The sequence below is a fragment of the Copadichromis virginalis genome, linkage group LG20, assembly GCF_057382275.1.
Source record: "Copadichromis virginalis isolate Kocher_CV1m ecotype Utaka linkage group LG20, C_Virginalis_male_GT1.1, whole genome shotgun sequence".
NCBI classification, from domain to species: Eukaryota; Metazoa; Chordata; class Actinopteri; order Cichliformes; family Cichlidae; genus Copadichromis; species Copadichromis virginalis.
Window position 1 is genome coordinate 30,043,645 of NC_140637.1, and position 17,658 is coordinate 30,061,302.

Consider the following 17,658-nt stretch of genomic DNA (forward strand, 5'->3'; position numbering starts at 1 on the left):
CAAGACACTCTAGAGCCATTTTCTTTATTATTCATACTGAATAAATTGGGGGAAAAGAAAAAAAAATCACTAAATGTCTTTTTTTATTGCACTAGTCTTTACTATCATGATTGGCAAAGAAAATACAGGCAAAGCTGCAGTAAATGAATTGCAGCAGTAAATGTCATTCATGTAACAGCTGCTTGTCATAGCCATATTTGCATGCAGATGTTCATGGACTAAGCGTTCCTCCACAGCACTGCAGTTTTACTCTGATCCAGATGTGAGAGCTGGCACTGGCACTCTAATCTGCTCTTTCAAAGCATTTTCAAAATATGAAGGACTCTGGCAGCCCAGGAGACTAACCTTGACCGTGAGGGCTCATTGAATGTGCATGATATCACTCCGCGTGGCCTTTAGCCAGCATCCATGGCTGCACGACACATTTTATGTTGCAAGAAAAGCAGTGCTAAAATAGTGGAGCAAAGGGTACCAAGCAGTGGCGTCCAATAGGGGGGAAAGGGGCTTGTGAAACATGCAGTGGAATATTTCTCCACTTTGTCAATTAGGGAGAATAAATTTAAGTTGGATTTCCCAGGAAAGAAGCCAGAAGTGATGGGATCCTCCTACATGTATGAGTCATACTGTTTGTGTGTTTGTATAGGAGTATGTCTTTGCTACATCATTTATAATTTGACCTGCTCATTCTTCACTTCGCCGTGGATCCATTGTGCAAAACAGGGCTTGTGGGCACTCTGTCAACATACTGAAACATGAATCCACTCTTAAGACAACCTCACACGCTTCCTCGTGTTCTTCTAAACCACTTTACTTGATTTTGACTCAACTGGAGCCTCTTTGTTAAGACTAGTAGTGTCTACCTCACCTGTCATACAAACAGGATATTTCTTTGTCCGACCTATTTGTTTATTGGTTGCTTATCTCCGTATACCTCCCGAGGCCAGGCAACACGAACATGATCTGGAGGAAGGAAGTAGTACCCTTCAAGAACTCTTTGACACCTCATTATCTTTTTATCCCTGAAGAGAAGACAAACAGGAAAAAAGGAACACCCAAAGTCCAGGAACTAATGTAGCCAACAACCACTCAATGGAGTAAAACAATGATTCCTTTTACAGAAAGAAAATGCTCTGATTGCCTCCAAAAAATGGGCAGAGAAACAACAATACTGAATAGTTTAAGAGCAAACAATATGTCCCAACAAACAGGTTAAAGGAAAAAGAGAGTGTAGTTGCATTGCACAGATAACAGGCAGGATTGTGCAAATAACCTTCTATGAAGTAAAAAGCTCCTTTTTTTCTGTCATTTCTAACTCTGCATTATGTCAGTGAGAAACAGCTCCAGCTTTGAGCCTGAAAACACAGCACATCTTCTGATCAAACCTCATGGTTGAACAGAAGAAATTTGACATAAAGGGAGGGAGAAGGCAGAAAAAAATTGTTTGTTTCAGAGAGTGGATGAACTGATTTGCAGCATCAAGGCCCCGTGGAGAAGGATTTCTTTTGAATTGCAAAGCTAGAAAAGAGCATAAAACTTCTTTGGCGCTAATGAAGCCCAGAGTGTAAATATCAGTCATAAGACTTACCTTCAAGGTCAAATTTGATGGCGTGGCAGTCGGTTTGGCTGGAGCTCCATGGACAGTAGAATACAGACCCTCCCTCTGTAACGTTGAACTGCTTTGTTCTAGCCTTGGGGGCTCCAACCAGCACACTTGCACTGCAAAGAAAAGACAGACAGGGTGGGTGACTAACAGATAACCAAGCATTTTTAAACGTACATTTTTTTAATCAAACCACGGTTTGTAGCTCAAAAGTCATTTCACACATATGCTACACCCTTTTTTAATCAATCAGAGGTACATGTGAGAGTGCAAATGTACCACACAGATACAATGTTTCTGTTATTTGAAGTTGCACCGATATGAGAACAGCATGGGTACTTTGCTTTAGGTTAAGGTGTCAAACCTAAAGTAAAGAGAATATTTCCAACACAGCTAAATGCCAGCCATCTCCTGCTGTGAGCTACATGTGAGAAAGGAAAACTTTCGGACACTGTCCCAACCTAATTTTTTCCAACATTTTTGGGAGTTCATGTGTGAAAACATCTCCAGCCTGACTTCAATTAAAAACTGCATTCCAGACCTCCCACCTGAACAGCTTTAAGCATGATCCGGCGCACGTTTTTTTAAACATCCTAACAGGTTGCAGCACTGTTTTACATAATCCCCTACAACCACTGCAAGCTGCAGCAATGTTGACAGGCACATTCACTCCCTTTGTTTACAGTAAGACACATACAAGGGGAAACAATTGCATGGTCACACACGCTCCCCTGTGGGCCAGATTCACAAGGAAAACAAAAAAGCAGACAGGCTAAGTAGAGTCACTCTCTTGTTTCTACAGCTGTGATACTAAACATCAGTGTCCTTGGAGCTACACTGTACAACTACAGAAAGGCAAGTCACCCGTGAAGAGGCACAACCAGTAGACACGGAAAGAATAGTGAGGTTATAGGTGAGTTCCAAACAGAAATAAAAGAATAAAAGCAGTAAGGGGGTGCTATGTAAATTGAGACAATCAAGCCTTAGGCAAGATTTGGGGGGGGGGGGCTAGATAATGTGCCTAAGGGTTTAGCCATTACCTCATTCCTGAGCCACTTGACCTGACAAGCATCACAGACGTATTTGGGATTGATGTGGGTAGAGGAGGTATGGGACCAATGAGACCAGACAGTGTCCAGGGAGCTTAAAAACAGGAAGAATACACCCTTTCCTGCCCTAGATCTACCAATAGTGCATGAAGGTTTACATTGGGGCTAAACTTAGTATCATGGCCCGAAGGGTAACTACTCAGTAGGGTCCAGAAAAAGACAGGAGAATCAGTATGAGTCAAACAGCAGTTAAACGGTGGAATATTCCAAGGATGGTGTAATCCACTGTAATTAATCCTCCTGGAACATGACTGTAGATGCTAAGATGCAGAAAACCACAGAGAAAAAACCTCTAACAGCGGTGGGGCAGGGTCTACTGATGGTCAGCACAAAGCTTTGAAATCCTCTCAGCATCTATGGTTATGAAAACACATATGTGGGAGAACAAAGAGGTCACGGTCACACTGTTACTGTAGCCTGTACCTCATAAGAATGTGCAATGCCAGTTCCAAATCCAGAGCAGAAACTCCCGTTGGAAGAGGAACAAAGAAGCAAACCAATTCAATTTGGAGAGGAAGAACCTGTGTCCCCCCACCCTTTTATTTTTGATTGTATATGCAGACTCAGGGATATCCCAGTAAAGCAGCAAAGACCTGCATGTTCGGTATTGTAAATCACAGCAGGATTTCCTAGTTCTGAATTCTCACAATAAGACAGATGGAGAGCTTGCTTTTGCTATCTTTAAATTCAGATCTGAGTTTAGAAGTAGCAGAAGTTTCTCACCAGCAGACCACACACTTCATGTGTGCCTCTTACAAGTCCTCCAAACCTATGCGAGAAAAGTTCATTGAGCACAGTTTCCTTTGTTTCAGCCAAATGCTCTCGGACAACCAGGATGAGCAAATGATTTTTTGGCAAAATAATTTAAGAATTAATCTGCAAGCACATGCATGCAATAAATGACACAGCTGGAGGAACATGTACACAATAACAAGGCAGAGGAAACAAAGCTCCAGCATCTTTTGTTGAATCAGATCTGAACAGAGTCCAGCCACAGTTGGCCATGGCAGCTTTTCAAAGAGAGGAGAAAAAAAAAAATCAGGAAATAACCAAACAAGCACATCATGCTTTAATCAGCAAGCTGGCAGTTGAAGGCAGTTTTTTTGACTACTTTACACTGATACATGCAGATGTGCAAGGACGCACACACACAAAGTTCTGCACTGTAAAGCAGGAAGAATTAGTATTTAATGGGTCTTTATCTTTGGATGATCTGTCAACTTCTCGTTGGCATTTCCCCACCCTTATCTTATAGCTGCATGCTCAAAAGAAAGAGCTTTTGCATAATTAGCATTTAATGAGGCTCAAACGTCAGTCTGCTGAGTGCGACTCATCAAATTCCTTGGTAAAAGTAGGGGCATGAAAAGTATGGGCAGAAATCTGTGCCATCAGAAACTGAATTTGAATAAGTTAAATTTGAATTTGAATTGCTCAGATTGAATCTGAATTGTAACTTGAATAAATGCTTTTGAAAATTGAATTTGAATTAGTCTAATTTGAAATTGAATTTATGGTTTGAAAATGATCATCACTAAATTGAAATTGAATTTTATATTTTGAAAATGAATTGATTTGCTTTGAAACGGCATTTTATCCTTTAAAAATTCAGCTCTCGGATAATTTCAGTTTCACTTCTCACCATTCAGTTTCAGTTCTACAATTCAATTTCAGTTCCAAAATTCAGTTTTTTGGAACTTACATCCGGTTCCGGTTCAAGCGCAGATTAATAGAACTACGTTTTACTAGCGGACCTCTCAGAGTACCCCCTCTGTATGCTTGCAGAGACCCCTACAGTAGGGAAACATGCAAAACGGTGTCCAAACCTTTGTATTTTAGCTTTATTTATGTCTTACACAGCATCCCAACTCTTTAGCTAACTTAATAACTTTAGCTAAAGTGAATAGTTAGTCTAATTCATTAGTGCAGCATTACTGGATCACCTCTGTTTGAAGTGATATAATATGATATACAACTATCACTGTGTTTAACTACCATAATAATTCTACTTAATTAGATTTTTTTTTTTTTTTTTTTTTTAAACATACTGCTCCATTACTATGTTTGACAGGCTGAAGTTGTCGGGTCACCTCCTAAATCGACCATCTTTTACAGGTGTTTTGTGCCAGAAATGGAGTGTCCACTGAAGACTGAAGATACTGAATCTCTACGCCTTGCCATCCATCCCTCTTGTGCCTTCATCTAGACAAGAGACAAACTTAACCACTCTCATATGCTCTGTACCTACATCACCTTCCCTGACAGTCGTAGCTTGGCTCATCTGAGGGTGAAATTATAAGAATGTGTTATTTTGCAAAGTGCTCTCTAGGGTTCCTAAATAAAATATGGCATTGAGGTCTTTTGAATTAAGCCCTTCTTCTGAAATATAAGAACCTCTCCTGGTTTTAATGGCACTTTGGATTTCCTTACTTTCTGTTCCACTCCCAACCCCAAATAGATGCTGACAAGCTGCCACAGTAACATGGAAGAGGGAAAGAAGTTGGAAAGGACTACTACAAATAAACCTAATGCCTAACAATGTAAAATAAGAACAATAATAAAGATAAGATGAAGTAACAAGTTTTTAGTTTTTAGTTTATTCCAAATGATCATCCAGATGTCTGTGACATGTGATGACAAACACCATAATGGAAGGCCTTAGTCATCACATGCTTAAACTATTTTTGCATATGCTGAACAGGCAGTCAGACATGCTGTAACGGTGGGGTAGAAAACAGCATAAACACCATACGGCAGGGGTCTCAAACTCCAGTCCTCGAGGGCATGGAAAAGTTGCATGACACTGGCCCTTGAGGACTGGAGTTTGAGACCCCTGTCATATTGGTTGAACTGCATGAAGACTCTGAAGCTTCTCTTCTCTTCTGGCAGGACAGGAATGTGGCCTTGTCCTGTGAGCCACTGTAAGGATGTACTTAGAGTAGAACTGGACTTTCACCGGCCTCAGGCTCTTCACCCTTTTCAAAGACAAAGAAGTCATTTAGATAAAATATTAGATATTGTTTACCTGTAAATGCACAAAGTAAATTTAGAAATGTAATTATTGTTAAGAGTGAACAAGCACTGATAGTGTAATCTACAGCTGTGGCCAAACGTTTAGAGAATGAGAAGTGTTGTTTGCTTATTTACAAAGTTTGCTGTTTCAGTGATAGTTGTATATCACATTATATCACTTCAAACAGAGGTGACCCAGTAATGCTGCACTAATGAATTAGACTAACTATTCACTTTAGCTAAAGTTATTAAGTTAGCTAAAGAGTTGGGATGCTGTGTAAGACATAAATAAAGCTAAAATACAAAGGTTTGGACACAGTTTTGCATGTTTCCCTACTGTAGGGGTCTCTGCAAGCATACAGAGGGGGTACTCTGAGAGGGTCCAAGATGACAACTTTGGAATTCTACTAGAAACAGTCGATCATATTTGTTGTCAAAGCTGAATTCAGGGCAAACTACGCTAAATTAGCGTTTTTAGCTAGCAGCTACAATAAGCATAAAAGTTACCGTACGGCTATCATTTGTTAACATGACGCTTGTTCTTATGCATGTAATACATTTATTACCAACCTGAGAGTTTATCCGCTGGTCATTCGACATGACGAATGACTTCTGAAGTCTTAATTCAGCTCAAGACGCTGTAGATTCCCATCAGTAACACTTTCGGTCCGCTAGTAAAACGTAGTTCTATTAATCTGCGCTTGAACCGGAACCGGATGTAAGTTCCAAAAAACTGAATTTTGGAACTGAAATTGAATTATAGAACTGAAACTGAATGGTGAGAAGTGAAACTGAAATTATTCGAGAGCTGAATTTTTAAAGGATAAAATGCCGTTTCAAAGCAAATCAATTCATTTTCAAAATATAAAATTCAATTTCAATTTAGTGATGATCATTTTCAAACCATAAATTCAATTTCAAATTAGACTAATTCAAATTCAGTTTTCAAAAGCATTTATTCAAGTTACAATTCAGATTCAATCTGAGCAATTCAAATTCAAATTTAACTTATTCAAATTCAGTTTCTGATGGCACAGATTTCTGCCCATAGAAAAGACACGTAATTAGAGGCAGGCACAAGATTTCTCAGCTGTTCAGGACAGAGATACTCCTGAGATGGGCTGTATTAATGCTTCAATGGCTAAAGTGGAGACTAGGCAAATAATTCCTGTAGTGCCGTGAAAACAGCAGTACAGTATCCATCTGACAGGCAATAAAAAGGTCAAATGTGATCATCTCAAACCGATCGGTCTGCTCATTTGGTCATGCTGCTATGAACAAATGGCAAGCCAATTTCACAGCACACAAAGAGATTTGAGCAATGTTTTAATGGGAAAGTCAGGGCAGATGAAAAGCATTAGCGGCTTCTTCATGTCCCACCAACTGCCTTACAGCAGCCACTAATGATGCGCACCACCCAGCTGACAATTAAGCATTAATTAAACTAGTTTAAACGATTTAGGCTGCAAGTAAGGAATGTGTAAACAACAGCTTCACTGTAACCAAGTACTGGGTTTGTCTCATTAGAAGGTCAGAAATCAGGGGACATTCGACAAAAAAACATTTCACCACGCCATAATTGCCAGACTGTAACCACTATTTTATGTGGGGTTGAGAAATTAAGGGTGATACAGAGTGCTGGAACTTGCTGATGTGACACAACAGTGCGTAGCCGTAACTAATACGCTTTATGATGAGGTTACAGAGGGAAGTTGTCAGCAGTCAAATTCCTCTGTTACCCCCCTCCTGTTCAGCACAGCATTTTTTCCCCCCCATTCCACATTTAATTGTCTTCCACCCAGCTGCAAGGCTGATGTCACTTGAACACTATTAAAAAAAAAAAAAAAAAAGAGATTTAAGCTCGAAAAGGGAAAAATTACAATCACATTTTAAGCCTCCAGTGCCGGCTGCAGTCACCATCTGCAGTCATAAACACGGCTCAACAAATGCTACGGTTCTTGTGCACAAAGAGGGCCGGAGAAAAGAACCAGCGTCCCTTGAACCTTAGCAACACCTAAGTAAAACACGTGTGCCCCAGAGTTTGCACTAACCTATTAGGATATGGTTAAACACTGGAGTGGTTCCATATCAGAAAAAGGATCTCGTATGCAGTGATCTGATCTAAGCCAGAGACAGCTCATGACCTTCGCTGCTCTCATTCCTTCAGTGAAAAAAAGAGATTTAAACGTCCCTCTCATGAACAGTTTGAATGAAACCTGGATCAGTGGGAGCAGAGACAAAATTTCGAAATCAAGTTCAAATGTGGAACACGTATAAGAAAAGCTGAATGATTTCCAACTGTAGCGTGACTGACACTTGAGAAGTGAGATCAGCTGAATGACAGAAATGAGAGGCAGTAGTGTCTGATGATTTATTGCAGATCACATGGACCCATACAAATAGGATAGTACTCTCAAAGTCAAGGCCAGACAGAAGCTGTTTGAGTCCTTACAGCTGCCATATGGACGCTCGTCTAGTCACACACACACACCACATACACACATGTTGTCAGTCCTGCTGTCCAGGAGCCTGAATATGATGAGAGTAGCAGTGTTTGGTTGGCGCGTGCTGACTACAGTGAGTCTACTACGCTGAGCAGAGGCCACTTTTTTCTTAACAGTCAGATGTTACTGTAAGTTGCAGGACGGGGAACAGATCTATATGTAGCTCTAAAAGCCTAGAGCAAGTTATGTCCTTTTTTTTAACAATTTACAGACATTTCCAGATCCCAGCACTGACTTGAAAAGAAGTCATTAAGATCTGAAAAAGCACCCACCAGTGATGATAAGATAAACAGCCCAGTCTCTCAAGGATCTGATCCCATATCACAGCAAAACCATTTCCTCTGTATCCTCAGAAGGATAATATAGCCGGGCAACAGGTGGCCTGGAAATTGAGGCACTGCTAGCTAAGGTAGCCAAATAATGTTGTTTATTGTCACACAGGCAAAATGTGTGCGCATCCAAGCAGATGTCACAACCAGAAATAACAGCTAAGGCTTCAATACTTTATGCTATTCAGCAGCTGACTCTCTTCACAGCTCTCAACCAGGAGCTGTTACGCGGATCAGCAACTTGACAACAAGTTCATTCAGCGATCATTGCCTTTCCTTCCAACTTTTCAACAAGCAGCAATCAGTTTGAACTCATTAGAGTGAATGTGGGGAAAGCATCAGCTGTTTTGTTAAAACCGTCGATGTGTCAAGTTGTTTCACAAGTGGCAAGCAAGACATTTAAAACACCCAGCTACTAAGAAAAACATCCAAAATGACTCAGATTTTCATCTTTGCATTTGCTCATACCAAACTGTTGCCCATCCCCAACCACGATCACAGTCTCTTCCTCTTTCACAGTCCTCTGCAGGGATTTTACTGCTGCTGGTTCACACCTCTCCACAATGGCCACATCAGGGGGTCTAATGCTCTCACCTCAGAATAGAGAAGCTGTTGTATTAAACATGGGGGATTGCAGCTGTTGGAGCACTTTGCCTCTCCACCCCTCTGACCCCTGCTGCACCCACACATGCATATACAGAAGCTCACATTCATAGGCAAGAAAGGCTAAATGTTACCTAAATATTCCTAAATAATAAAACTGATTCCAATTTGAATTTCACAAGAGGACAATGGCGTCATGTGCTTATTGCCATATAAAGGACAGCCCATATCAGATTACTATAGAAGTGAGTCATTTCATGATTCAAGGTAAAACAAACCAGGCTTGCTGGCAGTGAGACATTAAATCTGAAGTATCAGTCCGGCCAGCCCTGACCATTCCAGAACCAAAGTAAACCTGACATCCTCGGGACATTGCTAATAGAATAGACATTACAGTGGGGTCCAGTGGCCCTTTAAAGCCATCATCACCATCCACGTTGACATCTGTTTCCACTGCAACACACAGAGACTCAGTATAAAAAAGTATCTTTAACTAAAAGAAAAACAGCAAAACTTAGAAAGAGACTACAGTGTAACCTCGCTAACTATTCCCGCCTGACTTCACAAAAACCTGCATGAATATTTCCCACCTACTGGCCAGTAGGTGAAAACAACATTTGACAACAGAAGATTAAAGCTGCTTTTTAAGGCTAATAAATTTTAAAAAAGAAATGAGTCACAGTGAAAGCTCCTCCAGTGGAAAATGGTAAACAAATTCTGCCATTAGACAAAGGGCCCCTTTGTCTGCACGTAACAACGAGAACCTGGATGAAGAAAAGCTTGGCAACCCAAATATACAAGCTGTGCTGTGCTGCAGCTCAAACACTTACTGGTTTGATTTAGAACCAGGTCTATAGAACAGGACACCAATGAAAACAATAACAGAAATAAGACTGATCATATATGGAGAGCGACCCCTGCATAGGCACAGAAAAAACACTGCTGCATAAGCAGCCAGTCCAGTGTCAATATTAGTTTAACTCTAACACTGTTTGAGAGATTAAACTGTAGGAGAGTTACCAACATGGACTGGCTGACCTTGCCATGTGTTTGTCACGGCCAAACCAGGACAGGCACAGGGCTAAGCTAATCCATATCACCAAACACATCACTGAAACACATCAACCTGTCTCTTCTGCTCATACACTCCAGGCAAGGTATGTTATTGTTTACAGCTCCTGATCTTTAACCTTTTCTATCTCGGTATGATCCACTCCCTTATCCATGCCAGACACCAGAGAAAGTGAAAGAGCAGTCAGTTAGTGGTTGTGATTAAGTGGTTGAGGAAAGAGTAGGCCCTCCAAAGTCCATGTAGAGGAGGGTACACAAGGGGACTGATGTACACAGAAAACAGCAAGCCTGTGAAATGTCCATCTTCACTCAACATGGAGAAACATGCTCACACAACAGGGAACCATATATCCTCTTGCTCTTCCTGCCCTGTTCTGACAAGAGCTGTCACACATAGTTCTATCCTCAGGCGTCCTTCCATGGGGGGCCATCCACAAATGTCTAAATTTAACTTTATTATGTCATGCCAAAGGGCATGGCAGACCCACATATATAAACTAGCTGTCAAGGATCATCAAACTGGGTGAAAGCAGCCCACTTCTTTGTTGACTTGACAGCAGCTTTATTGATAGGAGAAAGTCTCAGTCTCTGAATCCACATCTGCAATCTGCATGGATGAAAAGCAGCAATAATTTTACCTAAAGGTTGGAGCCAGGCTCACAGCAGTTCATCCTGACAAGAAGAATCTCTTTGTGCAACCCTCAACTGACCTCACAGTGGTTCCAGATACTCCCCCACATCTTATGGCTCCAAAAATTGTGGACGATGATGATGTGATGGCAAAACAAGAGATAATAGGAACTCATTTCATGTCACTGCTGATAATGTTTGATGTGTACACTTCTAAGAAAGTGTGGATGAAATGTGGCAGATGAATGTGGTTTGCAGATAAAGCGATGAGTAATGGTTTTAAATGTGCTCTCTCAGACTTTCGTTTTATTTGATGTCTGCCTTTTGAACACAGATCACCAGGAGGAAAATTACAGGGCAGTGTGTTTTAGGAAACTACATTTAATAAGCAATATCCTTGTCCTGGACATATAAACCATTGTCTCACGTCCGCTTCCAAGAGCAGAGCGACTCAACTGTAAAAAAGTTCAGATTAAGTCATCGGTAAGATGACGTCTACAGTGTCTGATACTTAATGAGACTAGGAGTTATGATGGGGAGAAAGGCTAGACAGTGGGGGAAGGTTTAGGCGATGGGTGAATTAAAAAGCCTGCAGAATGACATCAGCATAGGAGGAAATAAGGAGGGGAAAGCCGGAGAGGGGGAGAGGGTTCTGTGCATGCAAGCTTCACATTCTAAATCATACAGCTCTCCTAAAACCCCTGCTTCCCAGGCAGGGAAATAAAAACCAATAGCAGAAGGAGTTTAAAGAGACAGTCAGGGCCATAGAAGAGGAGGAAATCTGTTCATGTCTGAGAGTCTGCCGTCCAGGGAAGTGGGGAGGAGAAACAGGGAAACTAAAGCTGATGCTCGCAGCCCACTCGGCACAAAGCCCGTTCTCAAATCGCTGCATGCTGGCTGCTTGAACAGTGGTCTGAGAAACTGTTCAGCAGACACATCGTCAGCCAGAGAGTGTGATTACATTGGAGTGAAGTCCTGACTCCAGCTGTATAACCTTTTGCTAATGATTACTGCAATTACAGGTTTGAGTGGACTCACCAAAATATAGTGAATGGTCAGCAACACAAAAAACAAACACAAATGCAGAACTGTCAGGAACTAATGTAATCTATGTCTTATCTTTTCCTGCATTCCAGCTGGTAGAAAGACTATATGATCCTGGGACAGAGCATCCCCCACCCCACCCCTTATTTATATTCCCCACAGAATACTGGAGTATAAGTCCTGGTCACAGCCATGCCTGCCAAAGTTTTACTTCCAAAAGTGACTGATGCCAAAAACCCCTCGGGAAGAATACTGAGACGGTCACTGCATGCTACGAGTCACTGGGATCACATCCCAGATGAACCAGGAAGCATCAAAATCAGCCACAGCATTTAATACCGAGATTTGATCGCTAAAGGTTGCAGTGAGGTAGCATGTTCTGGGGTTTCGAGGCAAGGGCGGATTAAAAGGTCATCTTAATTTTGTAATTTGGTGGGACAATGAGATTAAGCTTTGAGGAAGATTTCCGAATGTTCCGATCTTTGATCTTCATCTCAATATAAAAGACTGAAGCTTTCAGTCTTTTATATTGGAGTTATGTGGGCTTTATTTCAGAAAACACTTACAACAAAAAATCAAATTTTCTGGATAAATTCAATTGCAGTAAGTTGTAGGCAGACTGACCGTGTGCGCTCTGTGCGCAAGGCATGCGTCCAGGAAGCACAGTATACACACAAAACCCCGATTTTCCGAGCCAAAACAACATCCCACAAATGAAATATTGGAAACTTCTGACTTTAACGGGTGAGCTGTAGATGGCTGAAGTTTGGCCAGAAGTTCCGAAATACTTCAATGAACACTGCAATCTGTGCGCAATATTTGCGTACAACTGGGAAACTTGAATTGCCCAGATAAACCTCAAATGTTTCAGACCTTATACGGAAACTATGTTATTTATATATTTTTTTTTTTTTTACTACATAACGCTCTGCAGTTACATTTTCTTTTTTCTATATTAAGCACACTTACCTGCCAGAATCAGACAAATAAAAGTCAACTGCATATCCGAAGTAGCTCCCATTGGGTCCGCTGTAAACAGCTGGGTTCTCCACATCCAAGTTGAAAGCCTTGCAGGCAGGCTTAGAAAAAGTCAGTAATAGCCCGATAATACAAAGGAATGAGCGTGCGAGAAAGGCTACTATCCCCGGCGTCTTTGTGAGAAATCTCACCAAGCCCATTTTTGACAATAAATTAATCCACTAAAGTTAGTTTTGAATGGCGAAATTGGCCAAATGTTTTGTTTTCTAGTCCGTAGATGAAGCCTGTAAACAGTGGGGAGTAAAACTACAGTTGCATCCCTGTAACTCTAAGCGGCCAATATCTCATTAATGCTCCGTCAGCTCCTCTCGGCGTCCCCGCTCTTCTTGCGGCTTCTCTCTCTCTGCCCCTCTTCAGACCCACGCCTTCTCTGCTCACCTAATCAGGATACATACAGCAGGGAGTTCCCAGACCCGTAACAGAGTTTAGAAGAGGAGGAGTTTGTGATTCCCTAAAAAAACGAAGAGAGAGAGGGGAGAAGAAAAAAAAAACTTCGAAGAGGGATCTTCTAATCCACTAACCCATATGTTTACTAATGTGATAGAAATGCTTTTATCACTCACACTAAGACTGTTAACAATGGACCTTAAAGCCTCTTTCTGATTTTATCTCACACTTATCGTGACCCTTTGAGACCAAATTTGTTGGCAGAGAAGGTAGGCTGCTAGGTGATTGAAAGGTCAGTGAAACGTCACTTCACGCTTTTTTTAAAACTATAAATATAACTGCTTCGCTTTCCAAATGCAAGACTCCCATGTGCCTTTTCCCCTTCCCTTATGACCTATTTGCATAAATCTGTACTAATTATACGTCCATCAGCCACTCTTGGATCTCAATGTGTGATCCATATGTATTTCTATCTAATTACAGTGTGGATCTGATTTGGGCATATGATGTCTTCTGGGGAGCTTAAGGGGGGGTGTAGGAAGATTATGTATTTCTGTCTGAGTCACACGAGAGAGGAGCAAGGAAAGTGGTTAGGCTGTGAAAAGCATCTACTCACTGCAATGAGACCTTTAATAAACCAATCCAGGCCGACTGGAATTAGTGACTGTTGGTTTAGCTGATTCATCTGAGGCCTCAGGAATTGAACACAGGGGCCAAATTTGGCTGTGTGGCAGTAGCAACATGAACTCTCTGTCAAGTGCTGCTCATATTTATAACTCTTCTAAGTGCTCTGACACACAGAGCAGAAACTGATGGGAGTAATCCAGAGGGTCGGGGGGGGGGCAGTTCACAGCTGTCGGGGGTGCTCGATGGTTCAAAGCCTTAATCCCAGAGAGGTCTCATTCTCTTACTCTGTTTTTAAGTCCCTAAGATGAGAGTGCTGGTTCATTTTGAGCCAAAGCACAAGGTGTGGTTAATAGACAAACGAGCTGTACCCATAAAAAACATTTGTTGTTGAAAGTTTTCAGCTGAGGTCATGGTCTGTTATTCAGAAACCCCAACACACGATGGCTCTCAAATAACAAGATAGTGCATCTTCCAAAGGTGCACTGCTGTTTTATAATGATGCTTCTGGATGTTCTGAAATCTGAAGCAGTTGGAGGTAGTCATGGTGGTGCAATCAGAGTCCTATGACCTCATGCATGAGGTTAGACACAGGGTATAATAGTATCAGCAAATGATAATCAGCTCTTAGTCATCACGGGCTTCTTTTTTGTCTACTTACTGACAGCCATAGGTTTCGTGCTATCTGTGCACACACATTTATCTGTGTGACCTGTTAAAGCATCAGAGTATTGGTTACATTTTCCTTTGAAGTAATTCCTCCTCTACTTCTTTTCATGCATACCTGCATGTACGCCATCAAGCAGGAACAAGCCAGTGCACAAAGCGTGCTCCGTTATTAAGTATGTTCTGTGCCTAAAACCAGAGTCTCTTTTGCTTTCGGTGATGTGTAATTGGGTCTGGCTAACTGAACAGTATTTTCCATCTTGTCTTTTCGGTTGAAAAGGGGGTGTGGTTTTATTCCAATGCCTGGACTTTGACATCATCACTCAGCCTCTATGGCAACAGATTTGAAGTGCTGCAAAACACTTATAGCACACTTCACAGGACTCAACACAGCTGGTCAACTATTTTAAATATAGAACTGACATATTGGCACTGTGGTATAGCCTCTATGCAGTACGTACATGTATGCGAACCCATGCATACACACGTATAGTGTCTCTTGACTCTTTCTCTGTAATAACTGAGGATATGCTTTACAACAAACAAGCATCTATCACATGTTAGGACAGCTATATCAAGATGTGAAGGTGTGAAATCATGCTTTCACATGGGTAAGTTCTGTTTCTCGGTTGGTTTACACAGTGCAACAAGGTCGAGGTCTCCCCCCAAAGGCAAAGAAAGAACAGACATCATTTTCAATTAATGATTAAGTTAAAATAAATCCAAAGAAATTTCTGATGAAAGGTTAGTCTAATAGCATCAGAAAACTCTCACTTTTTATTCTCCTTAAATAAATCACATTTGTTCTGGTTATTTTCACTCCTTGGTATTCAATGACCCCCTGCAAAGACTATGTGACCCTCCAGGTGGGCTCATCCCCCAGTTTGAAAACCACTGTCTTAAGCTAAGGGTGTGGTGGCCCCAGCTTAGATATAAGACTGTTACTAATAAATAACAGTTATTTCTTTTGTTCTCCCTTTTAAAGTGGATCTGCAATAGAGCAGTGCACTTCAACTGTAAAAAATATATTCACAGTGAATAAAATCATTTAAGCTTTGTTAAATAGAGGGAGCTCTGTGAAGAGTGCTTTGGGATGCAAAGACTAAACTTTACATTTAAAGATGAAAAATGTTGGAGTGTGAAGTGAGAAGGAATCAGGCTTCCCAGACCTCCTAAGCAGTTTGTGTCTACCAGCTTAACACTACATTAGTTTCTAATACCACAAACACTCAAATCCCCAACCGAAATTAGGTTGTACTGTAGGTGTACTGTGGCAAAGAAGACAGTTTTGTAAAATACTCGAAGTTTCAAAATAAAGGTAATCTCCAGCTCTAATTCAGCAAACAGTCATTACCAGCTATTAATCTTTGTTCCAGAAGACACCGACCTCCATCCCACCTCCTGATCTCATTTCTCTTTGTGTCACCAACTGTGAGATGATACTGATAGGCTCCACGGGGCTGGAGAGACACCCTGACGGTAACTGTTTTGCTTTTAAGTCACAGAGTAAACACCATTTTACCACCGGGAAACAGACAGTAAATAAAGGCCACAACAGATAACTCAGTAGTTCAAACCCAGACAGGTCACGAGTGACAATGATTAAGAAGTTTAACTTCTGTTTGTTTCTTGTGTTTTTAACATTTAGTGGAATTTTGCTCAGAATAAAAAGTTTTTCTAATCAAGAAAAATGATGCCAATGATGGAGAATGTGGTTTTTGAATAGAGGGCTATATTATTGTGTAAAACCTAACAAAGACTTTGAGAGGAATAGGACACTGAAATTAGATTCTTCAGCTAATGTAAATGGTAAGCCTAAAAGCTGTCTGTCTGTTTCTCCTAAGCAGGAGAAACACAATGACACACATCTTACAGGCAGGAAATTCCTCTAGTGTAAAAGCCTGCCTGGTTTTCCTGTTTCACTGGGTTCATACTGTTCACTCTGTTACACTTCACTCGCAAACACACCTTGAATATATGCGCAGTCAGTTCCTATCAGCTTTGCTTTCCCATCTGCACTCTGTAACATTCCCCATGTTTATAATAGAAGGGTGGTGAGTGTTGCTGATATCTCCCGCTAGTATGAGACACTTCATACTGGATGACAGATTTGTCATGATGGGGTGGAAGTCCTGAGCCGGCCCGTGTTGCTGAGAAGCCCGTCTATTGTTTTCAACACAAGCTCTTAGCAACACAGTGGCTGAATCATATGTTTGTTTCAGATGTTGAAATCTTTCCGGAGGCTCCTTACAAGGGAAAGTTTACCCACCCTGGTGCATTATGGTTTCCTCTTATGAGCTTTTACTGTCAATACAAACAAATTGAGACAACTTGTGTGGGTAGTAAGATAACTCAAACAGTGTCCGTTGTTTTGTTGCCTTTTTTAAAAGAGTCATAAAATGGCTGAAAATGAGCAATTTTGGTTTTTATGTGCATCTGCAAATCAGTTTAAGGAAGCAGGGTACTAAAGCGGGGAAACGACCCCACTATCAACTCCACCAGCCTTGTTCTACGATCCATAACACACACACACAAAGCCTCTCTAACCTGCCTGCATTTACAGCTCACTGCGCTTCATGGAGTGTTTAGTCTCTGTGGTCCCTCAATTGACATGTTTGCCTAAATACACAACTTTTTAAGAGGCTGCATAAAATACTTGACATCCTTTAGAGAAAGGTCACTGATTCAGAGTGTCCAGGCTGATAAAGTGAGACAAAACGCCAGCACCTGGCTATGGAGCATTGAACAAGACTGGCAAGAGAGTGAAAACGCACTTTAATACTGGTATCAGCAGTGAAGCTTAATAGTGCTTAAATACTTCAAGCTGGACTCAGGAAGCAACATTTATATGTTATTACATTAAAAAGAAGAAGACACTGACTGTTGAGGTCTCAAAACTGCAGAATTTGAATTAAAACACAATATTGAACAAAAAAAAATGTGTGCACTGCCCTTTGGACAATTTTGCATTCACGTTCAGGGTGTCATGTTTTGTTTGGATGGTCTATTTGTCTCACAGAGTAATGATATGCCCCCTGACCCCC

General features: G+C 41.2%; 1 protein-coding gene across 1 annotated transcript in view; it reads right to left on the reverse strand.

The window, feature by feature from the left end:
- Nucleotides 1-13,333, reverse strand: part of itga5 (integrin, alpha 5 (fibronectin receptor, alpha polypeptide)) — a 35,763-nt gene extending 22,430 nt beyond the window's left edge. The window contains exons 1-2 of the mRNA XM_085444208.1: nt 12,869-13,333; nt 1,586-1,716 (exon numbers count right to left, since the gene is read on the reverse strand). Coding sequence (XP_085300334.1) covers nt 1,586-1,716; nt 12,869-13,077 — 340 coding nt within the window. The 5' untranslated portion in view covers nt 13,078-13,333. The remainder of the gene's footprint in view (nt 1-1,585; nt 1,717-12,868) is intronic.
- Between the last annotated feature and the right edge of the window lie 4,325 nt (nt 13,334-17,658).